The 26,978-nt window shown below is 33.0% G+C and overlaps 1 protein-coding gene across 1 annotated transcript in view; it reads right to left on the bottom strand.

Moving 5' to 3' along the window:
- Positions 1–443: 443 nt before the first annotated feature.
- LOC133190573 (uncharacterized) overlaps positions 444–26,978 on the bottom strand; it is a 104,022-nt gene continuing 77,487 nt past the window's right edge. The window contains exons 4-5 of the mRNA XM_061326275.1: positions 5,956–6,225; positions 444–3,397 (exon numbers count right to left, since the gene is read on the bottom strand). Of these exons, the coding sequence (XP_061182259.1) occupies positions 3,249–3,397; positions 5,956–6,225 (419 nt within the window). The 3' untranslated portion in view covers positions 444–3,248. The remainder of the gene's footprint in view (positions 3,398–5,955; positions 6,226–26,978) is intronic.

Raw genomic sequence — 26,978 nt, 5'->3', positions numbered from 1 at the left:
ACTTGAAAAGAAAACTACACCAACACCGATGGTATTACATAAGCTCCCCCATCTTCATTGAGGTGAGCTAAAAAACCTGCATTGTAAGAAATATAAAACCTTTTTGGGAAAATCTTTGTGCTGCTGTGATCAGTATGCTATGGTGCATGTCATGTGACTGCCTGGATCATGTTTCGTGCCTAGGCAGAACAGTGGCACATGTGCATTATAACTAAAGGGACCTACTTTAAAAATTATAAATACTGAAACCCAATTTGATTTCTTTTATGGAAGTTATTCAATTAGTTTGCAAACCATCCCTTGTATAGTTTACTATCAGAGAGAGGGAGGTCCTTGATATTTGTGAAGAATTTATATAAACCTTCTCAGTCTTCACGTTTTATAGTACAACTTGTGCCTTGGCATTGCAACTACTTAAGGGGAGTAAAAAAATGACATTCGTGTGTTTAAAACTAAATTTGTCTTTATTGAACATACAAGCTAATGAAAAATTTTATGCAAAGAAAGTAAACTTGGACAATTACCATAATCAATATTGCGCTTCACGAATTTGCCTACATGACAGATCTACATGCTTTACATATTGCATTCATAAAACCAAAAAAATTCCTTAAGTAACCATAATTTGAAGCAACAATATGTGCAGTGAATTTAGGGACAGTTTTGTCATTGATAACAATATGTACATTTTTATATTTGTACATAAATAACAATATGTACATTTTTATGTTTTCTTCAGCTGGTTACAAAATGCACAATAGATGACAGTTAATGCAGTGGGGGTAGATATATATTGTCCCCAACAATAATATGAAAACCCCTCCCACCCCCTCCAAGGCCATGATTTGAAAAATACATGGTGAATCAGATGCTTGCTTCTAGTTATGACTTCTCATGCCCTTGCTGTTCTTGTAAAAGGCATTTTTATTAAACTATGATCGCCTATTAAGGCCCCACTCTATCCCTCTATGGCATTATTTCAATAAAGTTAAATCTTCATTACCTATTGACACTTGTATAATTGTCAAATGTAGCCCCATTTTTGAGAAAGAAAAAACAAACTAAAACAAGAGGCCCAAGGGCCTTGAATCGCTCTTCCGATAAACTGTACAAACTATCACTTCTATCTGAAGCTTCCAAGTATCTTGAATATTTAGATAAAGCCTTGAAATTCCAAAGGTAGGTCATCATGACCTACATTTTAGATGAAACACTCTGGGAATCCAAGATGATTCTAAGCTAATTAGTACCTGAGAGTAGGTCATGGTGACCCACTTATCACTTGTCATTCTCTGAGGACCCAAGATGCATCAACTAAGTTTGATGATTCTAAGCCAATTAATACCTAAAATAATTTTTAAATTATAACCATAAAATTTCAAAAATAGGTCACAGTGACCTCCTTTTCAGTCGACTAACTATGCGGACCCAAGATGCATCAACTGACAAAGTTTGATGATTCTTAGCCAATTATTACCTAAAAATATTTAAATAAAGTAATAAAATTTCAAAAGTAGGTCATGGTGACCTACATTTCAGTCAACTTACTCCGTGGACCCAAGATGCATCAACTGACAAAGTTTGTTGATTCTAAGCCAATTAGTACCCGAAATATTTAATAAAAGCCATAAATTTTCAAAAGTAGGTCACAGTGACCTACTTTTCAGGTGTTGTACTCCGAGGACCCAAGATGCATCAACTGACAAAGTTTGATGATTCTAAGCCAATTAGTACCTGAAATATTTAACTAAAGTCATAAATTAGGTCAAAGTGACCTACTTTTCAGTCGACCTACTCCGAAGACCCAAGATGCATCAACTGACAAAGTTTGATGATTCTAAGCCAAACAGTACCCGAAATATTTAATTATAGTTTATAAATTGAAAAGAAGGTCAAGGTGACCTACTTTTCAGTCGACCGACTCACAGGACCCAAGATACATCAACTGACAAATTTTGATGATTCTAAGCCAAATAGTGCCAGAAAATATTAAATACAGCCATAAAATTTCAAAAGTAGGTCAAGGTGACCTACCTTTCAGTTGTCATACTCCAAGGACCCAAGATGCATCAACTGACAAAGTTTGATGATTCTAAGCCAATTAATACCTGAAAAATATTTAATTAAAGCCATAAATTTTCAAAAGTAGGTCACGGTGACCTACTTTTCAGTTGACTTACTCCGAGGACCCAAGATGCATCAACTGACAAAGTTTGATGATTCTAAGCCAATTATTACCCGAAAAAATATTTGATTATAGTCATATAAATTGAAAATTAAGTCACCATGACCTACTTTTCAGTTGATGTACTCTGTGGACCCAAGATACATCAACTGACAAATTTTGATGATTCTAAGTCAAAAAGTACCCTAAATATTTAAATATAGCCATAAATTTTCAAAAATAGGTCATGGTGACTTACTTTTCAATTGACGTTTTTCGAGGACTCAAGATGCATCAACTTAGAAAGTTTTATAATCATAGGCCTTAAAATGTCCAAATTATGCCTCTAAAATGCTATGAAATTGAAAGACTGCAAAGTTCAAAAAGAAGGTCACTTTGACCTACTTTTTAATAAATATGTTTCATGGCCCCAAGATGCATCATCTTACAAGATTTAATGATTCTAAACCTCTCAGTATTCGAATTAATGACCTTAATTGTTTTGAAAAACATTAGCCATAAAATTCAAAAAGTAGGTCAAGGTGACCTACTTTTTAGTTGACGTTCTCTGCAGACCCAAGATACATCAACTGACAAAGTTTGATCATAGGCCTTAAATTGTTCAAAATATGCCTCTAAATCATTTTGAAAAAGAATGGCCTCAAAATTTAAAATGCAGGTCACCGTGACCAGCTTTTGAGTCAACATGATACGAGGTCCTTAGATGCATCAACTGACAAGACTTGATGATCCTATTCCTTAAAGTAAGCAAAATATCATCATTTTAATAAAATGTAATTTTTGTATAACTATAAATATATGGGGATGCTTGTCAAATATAACTACAGTAATGTAATTTGTGTAACATTTCTCTGAAAAAGTAGCATGACCATTTTGAACCTCTATGACAAATTTTGGTTGAAACTACTGCAGTGGCACTGAGGAAGATGAATACATGTACATAAGAAGGTAACAGACCAGCAAACTTACACTTTGATGACAGACAAACTTCCATCAGAGAGCCCTGGAACTATGGCTCAGCTTAACTAATGAATGATGAGAAATCCCAAGAAACCATATGCAATTAAGAGTCACGATCCTGTTTGACTTTCTTCTTCACTTTTTTACTTCTTTCATATCGTATAGTTTCTCCCTCAAGTGCACTAAGTTCCATTAGTCTTTGTTGAAATGAAGCAGGAGCACCAACTACTGGATCTGCATATCTTGGATCAACTGTGCAAAAAAAAGTGTTTCATTATACAAATGTCTTGAAATAAGAATGATTTTCAAAAGTGTCATGAATTTTAAATATATGACTTACATTGCCAATCTGGGGCAGGAATTCTTAATATAGGACTATCTAAGTTCTACACTCTTGTCAGATGAGAAAGCTTTCAAAAAAAGTTTTATCTTTTCTGGCTCAGTGCTTTTTAAGAATGTAACAGGAAAGGAGAAAATGGAATGACTGAACCAGGAATTGAACACAGGACCCCAGGCACTCTAGCAAGTGAGCTATCCAAAACAGTATCCACTGCCTTAACTGTTGCATGTATTCCCCCCTCCTTAAATTTTTATTGCCCTTGAAGACATAATCCAAGTTCATATTGCTCCTGGCAGGACTTTCACCTGCGAGTCCAGGGATGGTCAGTGGCACCAAATACCGTAATGTAACAGGAAAGGAGAAAATATATGGCTGAAGCAGGAATCAAACCAAGGACCTCTGCATCACTAGTCAGGTGCTCTACCTTCTGAGCCACCCAGGCTGATATCCACATTCCAAACCATTACATGAAGATTTATGGCCCAATAAGAGAAAAGGTCATAAATGTAACAAGTTTATGAAGGCCAGAAAACTGGTGATCAAAACAACTCAATTAAGCTTAGAGCTCCAGTGACACAACTATCAAAGTATCCATCATTTCTACTTTTCAAAACAATGAGATACTATATCAAGTAAAATAAAAAAACAGAGAAGGATTTTTCCTATGTAAAATATTGCATGTGTACTTTAAAAAGCAGGCTTCATATTTTGGTGGATTTAGCACAGAAAACAAAGTGTTAATTCATGATCACTATTAATAAATATTTTTGACAATTCATACTCTTGTGTCCACTTATCCAGTCCCACATTTTAAAGACATTCAAAATCAAGCCCGTTTCTCATGTGGCTGTGCTAATTTTTGAATATGTCAATTTAAGTATACATACTGTAATAGTTATACATCCATATTAACTTAAGGAAGTCAACTAAAATCATCTCATAAAGGTTATGAATAATAAAGAGAAATTTTCTTTTAATTTTTTGAACACTTTTAGATAAAGATGTGCATAAAGAATTTATCTAGCTCATCTTTAGCATACTAGGTCATCATCTGCCAATTTTTCTAGTAAAGATGTCAGATACAACAAAGTATGTATACATATGAAGATCATTTGACATGGCATGGTATATCATTCACAGTAAAAAGTTTTCTACTAAAGTTAAAATGTTGTCCTTGTTTAGGGTATGGACACTTGTTAGGGCTCCTAATCTTAAAAATAAAAATGTACACATTGTTTATCACCTAAATGAAGTTTTGAAACAGATGAAAGTATGCCAAAAATATTATTAAAAATTCAAAATTCATAAACAGAAAGAGGCAGCCAAAAAATGGCTGACAAATTCTCACCAAGAGGGAATTTCATGTGATCAAGAGTCATAATCTGTGTTATGGTACCTGGAAGGATATTGGAATAAGACAAACATTCATCTTCATGAAAAATATGAAGTCAGAGACTTGAAAACATTATTATGCTTATGATTTACTTGGTCTCTCAAACTCCAGGGGAGCAAGAAAAAACTTCGAGATATCTGAGGACTCAAGATTGGGATTTCAAAATCACTTTGACATATCCATGGTATTTAAGATACCAAAGTTTATTTGACATTTTCACAACAAATGTATCAGAGCTGTTGTTGCAAAAACCTAAAGTCCCCCATGAGAATTTTCAAAAGTTGGCATTTATATATGTTTCTGAAGGTAGTTTCCGCACACCAAGTTTGATTGAAATTGGACTAAAACTGTAGGAAGAGTAGCATATTGAGTTGTTTACAGACAGAAGGTGAACCAAAGGTAATTAATGCTCTCTGGTCTTTGAGCAGTATAGAGCTAAAAATTTCAATAATCATCTATGAAAACCAGGAAATTATAAATAAAATGAAGATGCATATTTTAAAATTCCAGAAAACAAGATGTGTTTGTGAAACACTGATGCCCCCTTATGGCAACTTATAGCAAAGATTAAACTTTCTCAAAAGCAAATCAAATATGTTGGTACCCAAAGTAAGGTCTTGTCTTGAGGAATAAACCTGTGAAATATGAAAGCCCTAGCACCAACCGTTCAAAAGTTATGGCCAAGGTTAAAGTTTTCCAAAAGCAGGTCAAACTCCAAAGTCAAAGGGTCAAAGTTAATGGTATCCAAAGCAAGGTCTTGTCACAAGGATTACACATGTGAAATATGAAAGTCCTAGCACCAATTGTTCAAAAGTTATGGCCTAGGTTAAAGTTTTCCAAAAGTAGGTCAAACTCCAAGGTCAAAGGGTCAAAGTTGTTGGTACCCAAAGAAAGGTCTTGTCACAAGGAATACACATGTAAAATATGAAAGCCATAGCTCCAACCAATCAAAAGTTATAGGCAAGGTTAAAGTTTTTGCGGACAAACAGACGGACGGACAGGGCAAAAACTATATTCCCCCGAATCTTTGATACGGGGGCATAAAAAGACATGTTCATAAAGAAGTTGGATAAATACCATCTTTTACATTGGAGTTTCTTGATGTTTGAACCAGTATTGGTCTCATTCCTGATATGGTGTAGCGCCCTCTACAAGTCTGAGGTATTCCTGTTGAACTATTCGATCCTTGTGTTGTATACATTTGCATATTTCTGCCTGTGACATTTGTAATAGCACTGTTTGTGACAGTACTAGCACTACTTGTGCTGCTGTTTAATTGTTTTGCAGGTGTTTGAGCATTTGGACTCCATATTGTTCCCATTGCAATTAAATCCTCAGTATCTCTTCCTGTGAAAAAAAAGTTTTCTACATCAAAAGTATAATAACACATACCAATAAAGTTATAAGAAACTAGAAGTCTCTGACAAGACTGCAGCTCTACTGGTGTGTACTTAACATAAAAACATAGCATATTATACTGTACTTGTGTAAAAAAGTCTAATCAGACCAAAACCAGCTTCTATTTCACCTTACTTCATTGAATTTGAGAGATTACATACCAAACACATTGTTCTATATTCACATTAAATATTGAGTTGTTTAACACGATTAATAGATGCTTCATATACCGATCTGAATCAAAATGCTTTGACATATAAGTATGTATATCCTAAAACCTTGAAAATAAGCCGCAGCTTATTTTAAGTTTTGGTAAGAAAGTGGGGGCTTATTTTCAAATCGCGGCATATTGTCAAAACAAAAAACCTGTAAGTGACGAGAGCATAATCACGGCTTATCATCAAAACAATAAAAAATTATAATCGATCGATTGTGAACTACAACATTTGGCCAAGTATATTTACATCCACTGAATATTATTTCCTTTATTTCTTATAAAAACCACTGCCGTTAATCAGTCCATAAACAACACTAAGCAAGCCACCTGCATAGATTTCTTAAGCAATGGCTGTTTCATCAATTATGCATACAATGATATACACATCTATAATACAATATTTAACATATTTAATTTACTTTGACTGTTTTTTTTAAAGATATAAATATAAACAATAAAATGTCTTTGGTTGTTAGTGTGGGAATTAACGTCGCAGCTATCGCAGAAAAAATTCACATAACCCGCTTACGCGGGTTATGTATTTTTTCTGCAACAGCTGCGACATTAATTCCCACACTAACAACCAAAGAAAGCATTTTATTGTTTAAATAATACGCACGGCTATCATTCGGACATACTGTAGTATAACCAATTTCGTGATGTTTATAGGTATATTTAAAACCTTACTAGATTATTGTTAGAATGTAAACATGTTGAAAATGTTAGATTTATAATCTGTTGATAGTTAAATAATATTTTAAAGTGATTTAAAATTAATTTTAGCTTCATATTCAAGCCGCCATATAACGATGATATTTATAGACGTTTACACATTCCTTTGCCATGTGCTTGCGTTATCATAGTGCAAATGTATCAAATCAGTCAGACACTCTGTTTAAAAAAAGAAAAGCGATTTTATAATAAAATATAATGAAACTAAATTTATTTTGATTTTAAATAACTCAGTGAAAATTCAATTCAATTTTCAATGTAAACACCCCTGTATACGTCCCAATTAAAGCCATTGTTGTGATGATCTCAACACCCTTATCAATGGCTTTGATTATTTTTATTGATATAATTGAGGGGTCGATTTATAACCTTCGTACGTTAGAGTAATTTAAAAAAGGAAATATCAAGTCTATTAAAACTTAATTGTTAAAATAACTCGAGCTCTGTTGAAAATAAGATATACAGTAGCGCCGCGTTTATCCGGACGCCATTTATCCGGACGCTTCACCATCCGGACGATATTTTTTGGGAACCGATTTTTTCCACGTTAATTTGTCTCATTAATCCGGAAATTCGCGTTCCGTATCCGGACGGTCAATTTCTACTACAAAACATAATAGTTCATTGAAAAATGACTCGTTTATCCGGACGATAATTTTTCAAGAAACGACATTTTCACACTTATTTTGCATTCGTGTTAATTGTTGTAAAAACATTGGCCATGTAGTGCGGTTACCTGTGACCTACAAACAATAGTGTCTATAATTAGCGTGTGTTTACCCCAATTCAATCACACGTTTATCTTTATTATGAAGCTCAAAGAATTTAGTTGACACTGTGCATTAATTAAATAATAATCCGTTCAAAATCATATTGCTAACCGTATATACATCGGTAAATTCAGGAGAATTTTGGAGAGTTGTAAATAAAATGAAAAATAAATAACGAGCGATTTCGTAATGTTCTTTATCATGACGATTGCGTTGGTTTAAAACACGATGCTCCATTTAATTGAAGAAATATCTCTATTTAATGTACTACCGTTTACAAACGTCCATTATAACATATAAAACTGGCGTTACGTACAGAAGTTGATTACGTTTTTCAGGGTATTTTTTAATGATCGAAATTCAAACTTAGCGTCTGTAGAAAAAAATGATATTGATAATCATGAAGATAGCTTGTGTTTACGAATGTCTTTTTTAAATACTTTGTTTGAGTTAGTTTGCAGTGTTCAGTTAATTTTATAGTAACCCTGTGTAATGAATATACGGGAGATATACAGGGTTAGTTTATATTTGAACATTTTCAATGATGGTGCTGAACAGTTCTGTCATATCATATGAGCTTCAATAATTATAATATATGGCAAAATAAAACAACAGTAGATCAAAATTTGCTCAACCCATGAAGTCACATGCCAAAAAGAAGACGAATTAAAAAAGGAGGTTGCGGCATAAAATTGCCCATCCAATTTTTTTATTGTGTAAATTACATTTTAATATATTTTTTCATTAATCAATTACTGCTTTTAAAACAATTAACCAAAATATTATTTAAAAGTTTTTTTTCTTTGCTGTCACATTTGAAACAAGAATGTGCATATATACATGCTTAGAGAGTGCTTTTTGAGATATGATTCAATTATCCGGACGATTCATTTATCCGGACGATTTTGTTGGGGACAGAGGCGTCCGGATAAACGAGGCGCCACTGTATCTGCAAAGATTACCTCGATGTACAAAGTCATGATTACTGTTGCTAAATAAAGATTTAAGTTGATCTGTTCAAACTGAAATTCAACAGTTTCTCGTGCTTTGTTGAAATAAAATTATTTCTGTGAGGATAAAGACAACACGTAATGAATTTCAAGATTTCCATTAGCTAAAAAGAAAAAAAAAATAATGCAATAATATCTCGTGCTTTGTTGAATAAAATCATTTTTGTCATGGAATGTTTATAATAAAGTAAAATAATTAAAATAACACTCTGTTCAATATCTTGCATGTAGAAAAAAGAGAAATACTTTTTAGTTTGAATTTTTTTCCTAAATGGCATTACTTTCAAACAGGCTTATTTTCGAGTAATTTTCAATGCAAGAAATAGGTGGCTTATTTTCAAAACCGGCTTATTGAATCCAGTTTATTTTCAAGGTTTTAGGGTATTGTATATACATTCAGAAGATAAGAAGTAAAATAAACTAGAAATTCCCAAAATGGACAAAAACCCTCAGAAAAGGTACCAAGTCACTAAAAGTATTTTATGGATCCAAGAGATGTTTACAATTTATTTAAAGACTGAGAATAAAAAATCATTGCTCATATATTTTTTAACGAATGATAAACTACAGTACAGGCAACGTGGATCCCGTAGTAGACCACGTCCCTTCCGCGGTGTGTTAATCCTTTCCGCATTACACCATCGCGGGTTTTGATTGTGGTACTACCTAGCTGCGACTGTGTTCACACCGCGGCTGGGCTAGTTACTGTTTTTCTTCAGCTTTGATGTTGCTACCTGTAAAGTGTTGACGTCGATTTTTAATCGCGACGGAAAAAAAGGGGGGGGGGGGTATTTTATTAAAGATCATGGCCTACATTTATATCATGAATACCATTTAATGAATTTCAAATTTAAGTATTATCAGATTGTATAATAATTATCTATTTTCTATGTTTTTTATCAATAGTCACTCAAAATTTATTATTTCAAATTAAAAAAGAGCATATAATTGCCAGTACATCCGGTAAAATTGGATGAAATATCGTCAGCTCATATACCGTATATGTTTATTTAAAAAAACAATAATACCACCATAAATTATCTTAAAATTGCTAAATAATCCACCTTATAATAGTAGCATTAGATTTTTAAAAAATGCCAGCGTTTCTTAATGCATTAAAATGTAGTGTCCACAATTAGCCTATGCAGCAGTTGCGTTCTCAGTTACATGTAGCTAATGCGTTTATTTTTCTGCGAGATTCGATCACAGACTTTGGTTTCTTGAAAAACAATGTGTCTTTGAATATGTATCTGATATAAATATTAGAATGAAAAACAATGACAGATAGAGATTGTGACAGTATTTAACGCATGTACATTTAGGAGTATGTTGCACCATTAACTGTGGTATTATGCGCTATATATTTAAGACTATAAAAGTAATATCAACATGATATTTTTTGCTATTATTGTTGTTAATAAAATCATTACATCCTATATATTGAAGATAATTTCATAGCTAGTTTTTCCATTTTCTTTCTTTTTGAAATTAATATGATCATACTCATAAGTATTTTCATTTACATGTATCGTCAAATTGGAAAGACCCTCTTTTATCAGCTGATTTTGGGCCCTAAAATAATTTGAACATACAACACAGAGACAAAATGTGTTAGAGCAATAGGCTGCGAGTTTTCAGGTGTCTACGTAACTGGCCTATACCCTTATGAGATACCTGCAATACCTTCAGATTGCATAATCTTACATCGTGAAGCAATAGTGGCGATCTAATAAATAAATGTCTTGGAAGCAGTTAGTTTAGTAAAATAGTGTCTGTGACTGTTACTGTTTCCGTGTTTTTCAGAAACTCGATCGTAGAATTAGACAAAGTCCACAACTGGTCAATAAATTGATAAATCAGCTATAGAAATATCTGTTCACAGAAACGATTATTTTGAACTGAAAAAAATATTAATCCAGAAGCAACCCATTTCATTGAAATTTTTTCAAGAATATTTTGTTTTAATAAATGGACTCGATAAATCAATAAACTTATTGAACATGTTGAAGGAAAAACGATGCACGTACCGTAACATTCTGTACGTTTTTTTTTCTTTTCTTTTCTTAAATTCTACTTACGTAATAAACAGAGACATAAATATCAAGCTCGTGGGCATTTAAAGAAAAGAGTGATAAAACATCATTTGATTTATTTTTTTTAATTTCAGCTCTATTAAGTTGTTTTACAAGTATGATTGATCTAATTTTCCTTTTGATATTCACTCAAGGTAAAGAATATATATATATATATATATATATATATATATATATATATATATATATATATATATATATATATATATTTATAAGGAATAACTGTTTAATTTTTTGGTTTCATGATGTGATCAATCGATTGGCTTGCGTGATAATTTGCATAAACGCCGAAGGCGTTTATGCATAAAATTATCACGCAAGCCAATCGATTGATCATCGTCATGAAACCAAAAAATCTGACAGTTATTCCTTATATTTACATGCTCTTGATTCTGCAAAGTCACATGCTACAAGCCCCGCTTCTGTCTCTATTTGTCCTGCCCCGCATGTGATTTTTTTTTTCACCACGCCTTTCGATGAACCAGTAGATTTATGTAGAAATAAAGTATTTTTACTATTTGAAATTTTATCTCGGACAAAGACATTGGAAATGTAAAATATATATATATATATATATATATATATATTGACACGAGTAAATTTTATGGTTGTAATCTCATGTGAAAATGAAGAAATAATGAAACATTGAAGGAACTGGTGTGTTAATGGCTAAACAAAGCCTTGCACATACAGAGAGATTTACCCTAGGACAGGTGTGAAACCCCCCAAGGCATGCCGTACATTTCCTGCTCTTGGTCTGCTAATCCCTATACACAGGAAATGATCGCGACTAATACTTAATACACAAAAAAACAGAATATGTTGAAGTAAACTTGACATTATTTTCTTGAGTATTATTGAGAATAATAATTTTTAGTGATATCCCCCCCCCCCCATCCTCCGTTTTAATTGTTTTGTGGAGTTCATCACCATGCACATCCTATTTTATGTAATTCGAGAAATAAATTGAATCAACAGGCAAGTTGGAGAAAATACATTGTATAGCAGAATTCAAGGAAGTTTCAACTAAAGAAACTTTTTTTTTAATATATAAAACACTACTAAAATGTTTTACTCAAAAAATACCATTTTATATTCTCAATACGATAATATCACGGGGTAAGCCAAGAAGTTCACATGTTCTGATACGTAGTATCTACGTAAGAATCTCTAAAAAATCGATAAACAACGCCTCGTCCTATGTTCCGAATTCGTCCTATCTATGGATTTTTTTAAAATTAGAGCTAAAATTGAGCCTTTCGACCTATATACCCCATCAACGTATACCCCAAAAATTATGGTAGTTATTTAAGACTTTCTTTTAAATAGAATTCCTTGCTGAAACATGCGCCATATATCTCTATTCAGTTGATATAGGGAACATGGATTGTTTTAAGTCTAAACGTTGAGATGCATATATTTCTGCAGAATTAAGGATTAAACATACATATCTTGTGCATTTACACATGTATTTTGATCTGTGGCTCTGGTCTAGCAAGACATATAATGAATTCTAAAACTCTTTAAAAGAGAAGTTACTTGAGTTTTTAAGCAAGATGAGTATAGTCCCTGAAACGTTCTCCTTTCCAATTTTTCCGTTTGCTCACTGTTCGTTCACCGTTTGATCTCCGTTTACAGTTAAGCGCTCAGTGTTCACTGTGCGCGGTGTTCACCGTTCCCAAAGCGTTCAGCGTTTGCTCGTCGTTCGTTCTCTTTGCGATCACCTTGCGTTCAACATTCACTCATCGTTCAGTCTTCACTGTCATTCACAACTCTGAGGTGAAAGGACTTATCTTTTTGTAAGTAAGGATTTATAAGTTTTGAAATTTAATAATTAACATATCATGTTTAAAGAATCATTATTTCAACAACAAAAAAATAACAACAAATTTTTTTTTTATTATTCTAACTTAGCTTTTAGATTATTTATTAAATTACTCTGGAAAATAAATGTTGTTATAAGTATGTACCTATGTAGAACGATGCTGAAAAAATGAATTTAAATAGGGGCAATATACAGACACTTCAAGCACTGCAACATTTTGTTGTTATGTTAAAGACAAGAAATCGTTAATGGAGAGATGATAATCCAAGTCAATTTACCAACTGCAGCAAAATTAAAAAAATATTTTTTTCTAACACTTTTTTTTTCAATTACTATAGAAATAAATATTAGAACTAGTTCTGAGAATTATAAATAGTACTGTGGACATCCAGCTAATCAAATATCTTTGGAGTGAATAAAATTGATAGTGTAGTTTAAAAATATTTATTTAAAAATGTAATACACTACAGATTTTTTTTCTACTTTACATATACATAAAGGCTATAGTTAGAGAGAAAAAATTCCTTCCTTCACCGTAACTTTATGTGTTTGCCATTTGATATGATTAAGAGCCCCCCCCCCCTTTTCCCCCCTTAATCCGTTACTTAGTCAGTATTTCCAGTATATTTACTAAACATTGAAAAAGAAGTTAATGTGTTTTAAGCATAAAAATTTTAGTCTCAAAATAAACTTGCTTCTAAAAAAGTCATTAAACAATAGTGTTTCAAAATATGCACGTGCCTCCAGTGGCATTTTAAATTGGCAGGGAGTATGTTTCAAATTCATGCGGCTTTATCATTCCAAGTGTTTATTCCCATGGGCCAATGTATTTTATTTATTTATTTAGAAATGTTGGAATCAGAACTAGAAATGATTAAAAAAAAAATGTTAAAACTTCTTGGAAATACTAGCACTTCGTCTTTGTTGTGATGAGATTTTCACACCTGCACAGTGTCGAATGATTTTGACTGACAGGACAAGCACGTGGACTTCATATGAACTTAAAGCAGGAAAATAAGAACTGATTATCACTGTCAAACCACAGGTACTTGTGGACAGGACCCCCCCCCCCCCTCCAATATGCCCCACAGGTCAAAAAATATTTTTATGTATTTTTTTCATAAATTATTCTTCTAGTACACATTTACAATGTATTCCATAAGAAAAATCCAAAAAATAACGCAGAATTAACGTTTTACTAAAAAATCATACCCGCGGTATTATAAAATAGAGAAGGTAAGTCACTTCCATTTGTTTACACTGGACCCCTCTTGGATATCAGGCCCGAAATATCATTTACCTAATACATGTCACCGAAATGTGTCATGATATCTTGTTTCGGTAGATATTTTTGTCTTTAATCGTGCTATTTAATTGCCCAGGCATCCCATAATAATCCGAGTATTCATCGTCAAACGTGAAAAATGCTACAAGATTTGGAAATGTCAGAGTAGAAATTACGGAAGTGATGCAAAAACGACACCTAGCGTGTAACTCTCGAGTTCCGAGTGTTATAGAACTAAGGGAAAAGTCAGAGGTCTACGAAAAAGTTCGGGAAAATTTTAATAAAGAAGTCGAAATTGATTCATTAGAATTAAATTCTGCTTAAGATTTTCGAGATGAGCGAGGGTAGTCGTCAATATTCCCTTTAAAGGATGTTATCATTGATACCAAGTAGCGGTTTAAAAATCGCTTAAACATTATAAACTTGACATGTAACACCCCCCCCCCCACTCCACCTCGACCGCCTTCCCCATCTGCGTGGACATGGAATTTTCATTAAATTGTGTCTGCGGTGGATATCCGTTACACTCGGAACTCGAGAGTTACACGCTAGGTGTCGTTTTTGCATCACTTCCGTAATTTCTACTCTGACATTTCCAAATCTTGTAGCATTTTTCACGTTTGACGATGAATACTCGGATTATTTTGGGATGCCTGGGCAATTAAATAGCATGATTAAAGACAAAAATATCTACCGAAACAAGATATCATGACACATTTCGGTGACATGTATTAGGTAAATGATTTTTCGGGCCTGATATCCAAGAGGGGTCCAGTGTAAACAAATGGAAGTGACTTACCTTCTCTATTTTATAATACCGCGGGTATGATTTTTTAGTAAAACGTTAATTCTGCGTTATTTTTTGGATTTTTCTTATGGAATACATTGTAAATGTGTACTAGAAGAATAATTTATGAAAAAAATACATAAAAATATTTTTTGACCTGTGGGGCATATTGGAGGGGGGGGGGGTCCTGTTCACAAGTACCTGTGTGTCAAACAAATGGATTTGTTGATAAAAAAAAAGGGTTACTTTCACTGTCTGATATATTTAGAAAAAATTTAAGAGTTTTTGTTTGATACAGGTACAAACATTGGGGGGGGGGGGGGGGGGGGGGCTAAAACGGAATCTCTTCTTCTCTCATTTGTCTGTTTAATAAAAACTATGACAGCATATTAATTCAAATATCAAGTTCTGATAATTTAATCTATAACAAATAATATGAATGCCTCCTTTGTATCATCTTGTCCGAGTATAATCATGGGGAAATGTCCACAGATACATGTAGAAGTGCTGCTCAATAAATCATCATAAAAAATAGAAATGACACATAAATATATTATTGCATTCATATTTTAAAATACGAATGTTTTTATCTAATATGTCCACAGACCTTTGTAAAATATTTTAATTAAGGTCTTCCGTCCTCATGGAAGACCTTATAGTGATTCTACTGTTTCTTATTAAGGTCTTCCGTTTTCACGGAAGACCTTATAGTGATTCTACTGTTTCTTCTTCTTCTTCTTCTTATTATTTTTCTGCCCATCTAATTTTGTGCACGCTATTTCTCAAAGACTACTGATTGGAATTCTATGAAATTTGCAGGAACAATGTCTTGTAATCTGAAGTTATTTTATCCTAGAGATTTTTTGGAAAATCACTTCCGGTGCCAAGTTACAGACTATTTTCTGAATTTGAAAAGACATTTTGTCCGCGGATAATCTCGAGAACGGTAAAAGATATCAATATGAAACTTTCAGGGATTATATATTGTGATAAGTACTAGCCAGGACGTGACCTTTCGTTCGTCGTCAGTTCTTCCGGTCGTTACCGGATGCGAATTTAAAAAGTCAAATTTTTAAACTTTTCTGTTTTTCAATATTTTTCTTTGATATTAGTAGGGTTAATAGAGGCATTTCCGAAAAAGGCTTAATATATAGTTTGTTTAAAAATTTATAATTCCAAACTCTAGATATTCGCATTTTAAAATCTGAAGCGGTTCCAAGATGGTGACTGTCTCCGTAAACTCCGACGAGCAGGTCAGCACTCGGAGCTTCTCAGGTGGTTGGTACCTCGCACACTAACCTTGAACGTCAACGGTGTTCTACCATTTCAGGTTTAATCCGATTATGTCTGAATTTTCTTTCTCATTTTTTAGCTTTAATTTATGTTTTCATCTTTATAAATGATGTGTTTTTCTGTGTGAATCCTGCACTATTTTCATTTGTTTTAAATAAATCTAAAAATCCTTGCATTTTTGAAGGACCCATGTTATATTTTAAGGATATTGCCAAGTCAGAGTTTTCCGGAGAAAAAAGGTTAAATACGTGGGTTTTTTCACTTATGAAATAGTGATTGAGAGTGATCTCCCGTGCTGAATTCTCTTAGCGGTGAAAATCAATAAAATGTATGTTTACAGAGGTAAACAAAAAGCATGTGTACTTCCTTCATTGGGTAGAATCATCCATTCAGCAAGAAAGAAAAGTAGTAATGGCTTTGTTGTACATTGTATTCAGGAGACAAAGAGCCAACAGGTCGTCATTCACCATAATTATGCTCAGTATGCTGGGAAAGGCAAAGATGTGACATAAGCTGAAAGGTAGACCGACTGAGATCAGTTTCTAGGTTGTATGAAGGAAGCAGCATTTAGTAACTATGAATAGAAATTGAAATAAATCCATGCCAATATTTTTATGACAATGTGTTTCAATCAATTCAGTCAATAACATGATAGAATCAAACAACCAGTCTGACTGTCTTGACCCTTAAATTATGAATAATATGTAATTATAGCTGTTAAGGGAAGTAATTCAAAAATAAAGATCGGTACCAGTATGTCCTTGTCTTGTTTCTATATTTACATTTCCAGCTAAAATATCTAGAAGTCATAGGAAATGAAAATACAATAATGTATATAATACAAAAACTATATGAAAAAAGTGGATTTTGGAGAAATATTATGGTGAAAAATTATGTAGGTCCCTTTTATCAACATTTTACATAGGAAATGCATTGGGAATTGCAAAAACACTGATTTGACAAAATCTAAAAAAAGAAGGTTGGCTTGGTAGGTTAAACAATCCAGAATATAGCCTGTTTATTACAATTAAAACTACTCAAGAGATCTTGAAAAATTCTATACGATAACCAGAAGCCTTGCCAATGTCCTCAAGGCATCTTTACTATAGCATATATAAATGTAAATGATTATGCAAAGAATATCACATATAAGGATGGTTATTTGGACAGAAGACCTCTCGTTGCTCGCAACGAGTATCTAGTTATTATTCTTATTTTTTTGACTTTCTTATTTTGTGCACGTGATTTCTCAAAGACTATTGGATGGATTTACATGAAATTTTCAGGAGAGATGTGTCGTAAGATGAACTTGATCTGGAGAGGAAATTTGGAAATTCGCAGACCATTTTCTGAATTTAAAATGTGAAACTTTCAGGGATTATAGATCGTGATAGGTACAAGCCTGGTCGCTACTTTTCGTTCATCGTAGGCACTTCTGGTCGCTTACGGAAGTGATTAAAGAAGTCGTAAAATTTCAACTTTCCTTTTCTTAAATTAATACTTATATCAAATTTTTGCATCTCTTTTGTAGTTTCGAAATATGTAGGTCCCACCGGTTATAAGAGAAAAACTACATAATTTGAGTATTTTTCTTTCCCATTAATATCTTTTGTAGATAAAGGATTTGAAATGAATTTTAAATATGTTATTCAGACTGCAAATGTCTAGAGTAACATCATATATCTTTGTAAAATTCACTTCCGGTCATGTGTTTTTCTGTACTCAAAATGAGAAGTTGTCTGAGCAAGATCTCGAAACGGTAAGAGATTAAGACATCAAACAGACCTTAAGATGTACGCAAAACCATTTGGGTTCAGAGTGTCAGCCATCACTTCCAGTGTCACAGGAAGTGATCAAAAAATCAAAAATTTCAACTTTTCTTTTTTTGATTAAAAATTGCATCACTTTATTGCATCTTTTTCGCAGATTCGAAAGATGTTGGTCCCACCGGAAACAAAAACGACAACTTCTGGTTATAAGAGAAAAACTAAATAGTTTGAGTATTTTACTTTCCCATAAATATTCTTATAAATAAAGTATTTGAAATGAATTTTAAATATGTTATTCAGAGTGCGAATGTCTAGAGGAACCTTAATTATCTTTCAATGATTCACTTCTGGACGCGTGTTTTTCTGGCCTCAAAATGAGAAGTCTGAGCGAGATCTCAAAAACAGGTAAAAGATTAAAACACCAATCTTTTATGAGTAATAGACTTTGAGGAGTAGGCAAAACCATTTGGGTTAAATGCGTCAGTCGTCACTTCCGCTTGTCATAGGAAGTGATCAAAGATATAAAAAATTTCAACTTTTCTTTTTAAATTAAAACTTGCTAAAATTTTTAGAAAATTCACTTCTGATTGCGTGTTTACCTGTCCTAAAAATAAGAATTTGTTCTCACAATATTGCTCGGCAACAGTAAATGACTGAAGTTTAAAAGTTTCAGGACTGATAGTCAGTCATCAGTTTATTTGAATCGTGAGAAAATCTTGTATCGCCACTACTTTTGGTCGTGACAAGAAGTGATGCAAAAAAGTGAATGGTTAATGGCTAGCACGTTGGATTTTCACGCTGACGACCAGGGTTAAATCCCCCCAGAGTGTCTAAATTTCTTTTATCACTTTTTCAGCTTGAATTTTTGTTTTTATTTCCAGAATCAGACGGAAGACATCTCATTGCTCGCAATGAGTTTCTAGTTTTTTTTTCTTTTCATTTTACACGGAATTGCCTTTGCACATTAATATGCATGGTTGTTACAACCATTGTAATTCATTCTATAAATCTGTAGTTTTCTCTTCTAAAATCCACATTATTTGTAATGAGTTTATATATCAAATAAGAATAAACATATTTATTTTACATCTAGAATAATTTTATCTTTTTTACTACATGTACAGCATTCGGTAACAATTACAATGTTTTACAGTGATAAAAATCGTGTGATTAAAAGGCTGCATGAATTTAAACATCACGTATATGTGCAGAAAATATTGTAGGAAACTTAAATTAATAGTTTTACTTAATGTGCATGTATCGTCTTTCTTAGGACAATTTTGGAACATTTATTTTTCTTTATTTATTTATTCATTGATTTGTTTATTTTATTTTTCTTTTTTGGCACCTGACATTAGAATACAAGAGAATAGTTTCAATGCAAGGAAAAGATCAGAGGCATTCCGAATAAATCGTTCATCTTGCATTCACCGTTCACTTTGCGCTCGCGTTTGCGCTTCCAGTGCGTTCTGTGTTTGCTCACCGTTCACCAACTGTTCACCAAGTTGTGTTCAGCATTCAGACATCGTTCACTAACCGTTCGTTCAGCGTTCATTCACTGTTCATTCAGTGTTCCCACACTGTTCAAGTGGGAAAGTAGAACGTTTCAGGGACTGTATCTATGGAGAGTTGGGAAGTGGGAGGAAATGTCTCAATTGTGCTGGAAACATATTGCAGATCTATGAGAGCAAATACTTCTAACTTTTATAATAAAAAGGAAACACTCGATGTACTCTAAACTTTTTTTATCATTTGGCTATTCATAAAATTACTTATCATGATAAAATATTTTGACTGTGATTAATACTATTGATATTTTCAGAATACATTGCAATATCAATATGATGCTTTTATATATATTTAAACCTTTTATTTATTCATGTATATTTAGCTGCATCTATATTTTAATTGCACTGATTTTAAAACATTTTTTTAATTCAATTTGATGATATTTAGGTATATTTTTTTTAATCACAGTCAAAATATTTTATCATGGTAAGTAATTTTATGAATAGCCAAATGATTGATTGATTGATTGTATATTGTTTTAGGTCCCATTCGAGAATTTTTCACTCATATAGAGGCGTCACCATATACCGGTGAAGGGCTTCAAATTTTGACCTTTACTCAGCACTCAGGGCCATTGAGCAGTGAGGGATCTTTATCGTGCCAACGCCTGCCATGACACGGGGCCTCGGTTTTTAAGGTCTCATCCGAAGGAAACGCAACTTTCAATTCAAAGTGCCGAGCGCATGGCGAAGGAACAGTTGCTACCCATTTTTTATCGACTTAGGTCTGTCGCGGCCGAGATTTGAACTCACGACCTCCCGATCACGGAGCGAGCGCTCTACCGACTGAGCTACCGTGAACGGTAATAGCCAAATCATAAAAAAAGTTCAGAATACATTGAGTGTTTCCTTTTTATTATAAAAGTTTTAAGTATTTTAAAAATGTGGTTTTATAATTTAGAGATAAAAATGTATTGCAGAAACCTGTATGTACATGTATGAACATTTTGACTTTTACCTAATCTCATGTCTACATATCTTTTCATTTGCATTTTTGTAGGGAAAATGTTATATATTGATTAAATAAATATAAACTTTATGATTTATTCTAATATTTAAATCTTCCATTTACGTTTTTCAAGTTAAATAGATCCTCATTTAAAGAAAAGTAACATTTAGGACACCAGAAAAATATTGCACCTTAAAAACATTTGCAAAAAACCAGAAGTAACTGATGAGACTGTAGCTCTACTGGTTGTACTTATAAAGGAAAATAAAAGTAGCATTTGGACTTGAAACTTTGCAACAGCAATAAATAGAATAATGATCCTTGGTTTAGTCTGTTTTTGAGGCAAGATTTATTGCAATCAGAATAAAACTGTAGGAGGAGTATACTTTTAAAATAATTTTACAGAAATTTCGATTTAAGTAACAGTGGCAACATCATTCAACAAAATCAAAAAGCAACAATGACAATTGTGTATCTAAGTGTAGTCTACTTGTATGTCAAGTTATACTGAAATCAGACAAAACATGTAGGAGGAGTAGCATTTTGAAAGTATTTCAATAAAAATTCTATTTTTAGTAACCATGGCAACACTGTTAATCAAAATTCAAAACTGGTACAGAGAATTATGTATCTTAGTGTAGTCACTTGTGTTTCAAGTTATACTAAAATCAGACCAAAACTGTAGGAGGAGTAGCATTTTGAAAGTATTTCAAGCAAATTTCTATTTTTTGTAACCATGACAACACCGTTCATCAATATCAAAAACGGATACACAGAATTATGTACCTTAGTGTAGTCTACTTGTGTGCCAAGTTATTTTGAAAAGAGATCAAAATTGTAGAAGGAGTAGCGTTTTGAACTTCTTTCACAGAAATTTCTGTTTTTAGTAACCATGGCAACACCATTCATTGAAATCAAAAACCGATAGATAGAATTATGTATCTTAGTGTAGTCTACTTGTGTGCCAAGTTATAATGAAATCAGATAAAAAATGTAGGAGGACTAGCATTTTGAAAGTATTTCACAGAAATCTTTATTTTTAGTAACCATGGCAACACTGTTCATTGAAATCAAAAACCGAAACACAGAATTATGTATCTTAGTGTAGTCTACTTGTGTACCAAGTTATATTGAAATCAGAACAAAACTGTAGGAGGAGTGGCATTTTGAAAAATTGTTTACAGACGGACGAACAGACAGACAGACGGATGACAGACACCTTACTATCGCATAAGCTCTTCTGGTCTCTGACCAGTAGAGTTAATAAAGACCATTTTCTGTTTAAAAAAAAATAAATAAATGTAAATAACAAGAGGCCCTAGGGCCTTAACAGTCACCTGAGTATTACACAACACTGTATAGGATCCACAGAAGTATAAAACAAAATGAACTGATAGACAAAGCAATGTTGACCTAGAATTTCAAAAATCTGGTAAAAAATACCCTTGCTTATTGTGGTGCATTAGATCTGATTGATCTCCTTGGGATCATACTTGGTTTTCCCAAGTCTTACAGGGATGGTAATGAATGCAGAATATACAAATACAATGGACACTTGCCCATTGTGTAAGGTATTCAATATATACAGACATGTTTTTGTCCATTGCCTAGTACTACAATTCAGTACACAGAGACTTGGCTATACAATGTGGCTATTTGCCACTTGTCACTAATTACAAGTCACTCTTGCTCTCTGTGATTCTTTGTTCACTTTGATTAAGTATAAAACATCTTTATCCAGTCTCGTGTAAACCATGACTTTACCTGACAATAACTCATCTACTGTCATAGAGATCACCATAGTGTAAGTATACTGTATACAATTATAACTTCTATTAAATATATAAATTATCTTTATGTCAATCTTTTATATTGCTTTCCAGTCAAGAATCTGACATTGAGCATGCTTTGCTCATTTAAACCAAACATTCATTTTTATTTTGTTTAACATTCTTTCTTGTATTCTCAATCAATCAAATAACCTGTTAATTAAATTATATACAAGGATTTCCTTATTAAAACAATCTAGCAAAGGGGAATAACTCTCATTTGCTTCACTTATTACAATCATGTACTCTGTTTGCCTCCTAAGATACCCAGGAGCAAAGAAAAAGCACATTTAATTATAATTATATTTAATATATTTACATGGATATTATTGCATTTAGTTTGATTGCTTAGTACTCAGGGGCAGAGGAGAAGATTTTCAAAGCATTAATGCATTTTTGCTAATTAATCAATAGAGCCCCACCCAAGCACCAGAACCCAGGGGCCATGAAATTCACAATTTTGGAAGAGGCACCCTTTCTCATCGTAAATATTATTTAGTTTGTTTGCTTAATATCATGGGGCAGAGGAGAAGATTTTCAAAGCATTAATTCATTTTCAGCATATAATAAATAAGCCCCCCAGAACCCCTGACCCATGGGCCATGAAATTCACAATTTTGGAAGAGGCACTCTTGCTCATCATAACAATGTACTTAGTTCATCGGCTTAGTTACCAGGAGCAGAGAAGAAGATTTTTAAAGAATTAATGCATATTCACTACATAATCATTAGAGCCCCACCCTAACACCAGAACCCCTGAAAAATAGCCTTATGGAAACTGTTTGAATGTAAGGAAGTACAGTAAAACACACTTATAGCAAGCATGCTTATAATGAATTGGCACTTACAGCAAAATGATTTTCATTCCCTGTGGCTTTAAAACATATTGTGAGCCTTATGGATAAAACAAATTACGTTTATAATGAAGCAAAATCGTCCATCTCTGGCACTTCATTATAAGCATGTTTTACTGTATAGCTAGTCTAACTACTGAAAGCAGAACCAGAATGTATTTTGATTCTTAAAAATTATCTATGACTCCCCAAAAGTTTACTTCAAAGAGTCATAATGGCTTTCAAAGTTAGCAGAAATGCTATGTTGCAGATAGAATATTAGAAATTTTAACTCACTTGTGTGTGATTTGTACCACAAAAGGTGTTTAATAACACTAGCATTGATTCTAGGCAGATGAAACTCATCTTGTTCCTCTAAATCCCTCAAGACAATACTAAAATTGGCCATGATATGCATAAACACTCAAACATATAATCACAATAAAATGTTTCTATTCCTGTTTTAAATCTGAAGGAGAGCCTACACATTGTTTGATTCTAGAAAAGATTTAATTGTTATGTTCTACAAACTAAAGACGCAACATATAAATATGTCTTGTAGTGTCATTTGTTGAAATTTAATACTTGATGAGAATTTAATCAACCATGTAGCATTTAAATTCTCAAACAATTGAATCAATAAATGGTTTCTTAATTGCTGGCTGCACAGTTTTAAAGTATTAAGTAAACCTTTTATCATTAGTGATTAGAATAAGTTGACCATAATACTGCTGTTAACCATACACCACATCTTTCCCCTTTACTTTGATCACAGTCAAAAAGTATATGAGAAACTGTTATTAATCCAAACTTTCATTTTCCAAGTTGTGATATTTAAATTTTTACATCATTTTTACATCATAGTTTAAATTTGTCCTAAGTTGATAAATGATGTCTAGAACGGGTTGTTTAACAGTAAATAAGATCGAGGCTCAATGGCCATATAAGAGTCACCTAAGTATATTACAACCCTGTAATGGACATTTGCGGAATAGCGGATAATGGACTACAGACTTCAGACTTTGGACTTCAAATAAGGGGAACATGTCACAGTGTAGAACTTATTAATCACCTTTTTATTTCTTCAAGGGTATACTTAATTTAATGATTATCGATAGACTGCAAACTTCTGTGACATTTATGAATAGGAATAAATGCGGAACATGACGTTAACTTCTACGTTTCACAAACAGAAGTCACAGCGAGAGCCTAAAATTGTATGAAACTTTTTGCTTATAAAAGCGTTGTATGCCCCACCCCCTTAAACACACAATGTCAGAATGTGAATTTGTTGAACTTCTTTTTTCTCTCTTACTTGTTTAGTTATTTATTTTATTTTACTTAAATTTTCTTTACTTATTTTTTAAATCTTATTACATGTATATTATTATTTGATTATTAAGATTTAATTTTTTTGTTTGGTCTGTGTATTTAACCCCCCCCCCCCCCCCAAGAAAAAGAAGGAAAAATAAGAAATGATGATATGTGCCCTAATATATATTGAATTTGAATTAAATAGAGATATACAATTATACTTTGCAGGAAACATGGATTCCTGATCTCTTTAGATTTTCTATAAATATAGTGAATTTTTTGTAGTGATTTTGATATCCCCGCTCGATTCATTTAATAGATGTCAGCCGCCTTTTATATACAGACGGAGTATCTGATCCAATCTTAAAATAAATATTTTTAATTTATATTAAAATGTTCATTAAAAAGCCGTTGCCTCCCTCTCCCTCCATTCTTTTGATACAGTACATGTAAAGTGAAATCCTCCAATGCAAATATATTTAAACCTTTTTTAGTTGGGCCCCCCCCCCCTAAAAAAACACACTTTCAACATCAATGCTACGTGCCTGTCCATTACATGTACGGATTTTATTAAAAAGATTGAGAAGATTTTGGTATCTACAACATTAAGTATTGAGCAAAAGGAAGCCAAAAACATAACAGGGCATATTTTTGTTTCCGAGAAAAGGTTTTTTATTTATTTTCATTAAATTTGGTTTCGAAATTATCCATTGTGTCTAAAATAGGACATTTTAGTATCAGTGCTTCTACAGCGAGTATGAAGAAATGCATCCCATGCTGTTCATAATCTAACGTAAAATGGTCAAGCATAGAAGAATACAGAGAGGCATGTTGCACAAGGCCCCAAAACATGCAGTAGGAGTAGTTGATAGAACGTCTGTTATAACAGATATTCTTTACTGATACCTCAATGCCCATTTAATTTGGGGCATCGAAACTACCATGCCATACATGTTGAAATAATAACTGATAATTAAGGAAGAATACGTCACATAGACTGTATGTGTTTTCTTGGCTAAATGATGCACATGAGTATATCTGATGGGGAAAAAACTTACCAAGATCTGAATGATTGTGTACTTTTCGACTTGAGATTTTTAATCAAAATTGAGTAGTTTTTTTCCCTCGCCATCAAATTAACAACAAACCATGCAGGACATGCAAAAATATATGGTTTTCTCATCATTGGAAGTTGTGTGTTCAGTTTGAAAATTAAAAATGTACAGAATGTGAAATTGAACCTCTGTACCAATCTTTGCTGAAATTAAAGCAGGACTTATTAGTACATCATATATATAAATTTTCTGCAAACTTTCTAATCAAACCAATCAAAATAAGAATTTCAACAGGATCCTTTGATTAAAATAATACTAAAACAAGAGGCCCAGGGGCCACATCGCTCACCTGAGCACTCATAATGGCTAGGAAAAAGCAGAAATCACTTCAGTCTTGAAAGGTTGAAAAGTTTAAATATAAAAGTGGTTTGTGGGGGGGGGGGGGGGGGGGTGTCATGAATTGAACATATTTGAATATACATTATCTGAGGATGCTTCCATTTAAATATGACCAATCGTGGCTTTGCTGTTCTTCAGTAGAAGATTTTTAAAGATTTAACCTATGTATTCCTATGTAAAACTTTGATCACCCATTGTGGCCCCACCCGACCCCCAGGGCTCATGTTTGAACGAACTTGAATGTACACTATCTAAGAATGCTTCCATATAAATATGACCAATCATGGCTTTGCTGTTCTTAAGAAATAGTTTTTTTTTAAAGATTTTTACTATGTGTTCCTTTGTAAAACTTTGATCGCCCATTGTGGCCCCACCCTACCCCCGGGGGTCATGATTCGAACAAATTTGAATGTACACTATCTGAGGATGCTTCCATATAAATATGACCAATCATGGCTTTGCTGTTCTTGAGAAGAAGATTTTTAAAGATTTTTCTTATATATTCCTATGTAAAATTTTGATCACCCATTGTGGCCCCACCCGACCCCCGGGGGTCATGATTTGAACAAACTTGAATGTACACTATCTAAGAATACTTCCATATAAATATGACCAATCATGGCTTTGTTGTTCTTAAGAAATAGTTTTTTTTTTAAAGATTTTTACTATGTGTTCCTATGTAAAATTTTCATCGCCCATTGTGGCCCCACCCTACCCCTGGGGGTCATGATTTGAAGAAATTTGAACGTACACTATCTGAGGATGCTTCCATGTAAATATGACCAATCATGGCTTTGATGTTCTTGTGAAGAAGATTTTTAAAGATTTCTACTATGTTTTCCTATGTAAAACTTTGATTCTCCATTGTGGCCCCACCCGACCCCCAGGGGTCATGATTCAAACAAACTTGAATCTACACTACCTGAGGATGCTACCATATAAATATGATCCATTATGGCTTTGTTGTTCTTGAG

The sequence above is a fragment of the Saccostrea echinata genome, unplaced genomic scaffold (genome assembly GCF_033153115.1).
Source record: "Saccostrea echinata isolate AGI-Se365-2 ecotype Australia unplaced genomic scaffold, CSIRO_AGI_Sech_v1 ptg000022l, whole genome shotgun sequence".
NCBI lineage: Eukaryota > Metazoa > Mollusca > Bivalvia > Ostreida > Ostreidae > Saccostrea > Saccostrea echinata.
The sequence above is the reverse complement of the archived record's forward strand: the minus strand, read 5'-3'. Positions and strand labels throughout refer to the sequence as shown.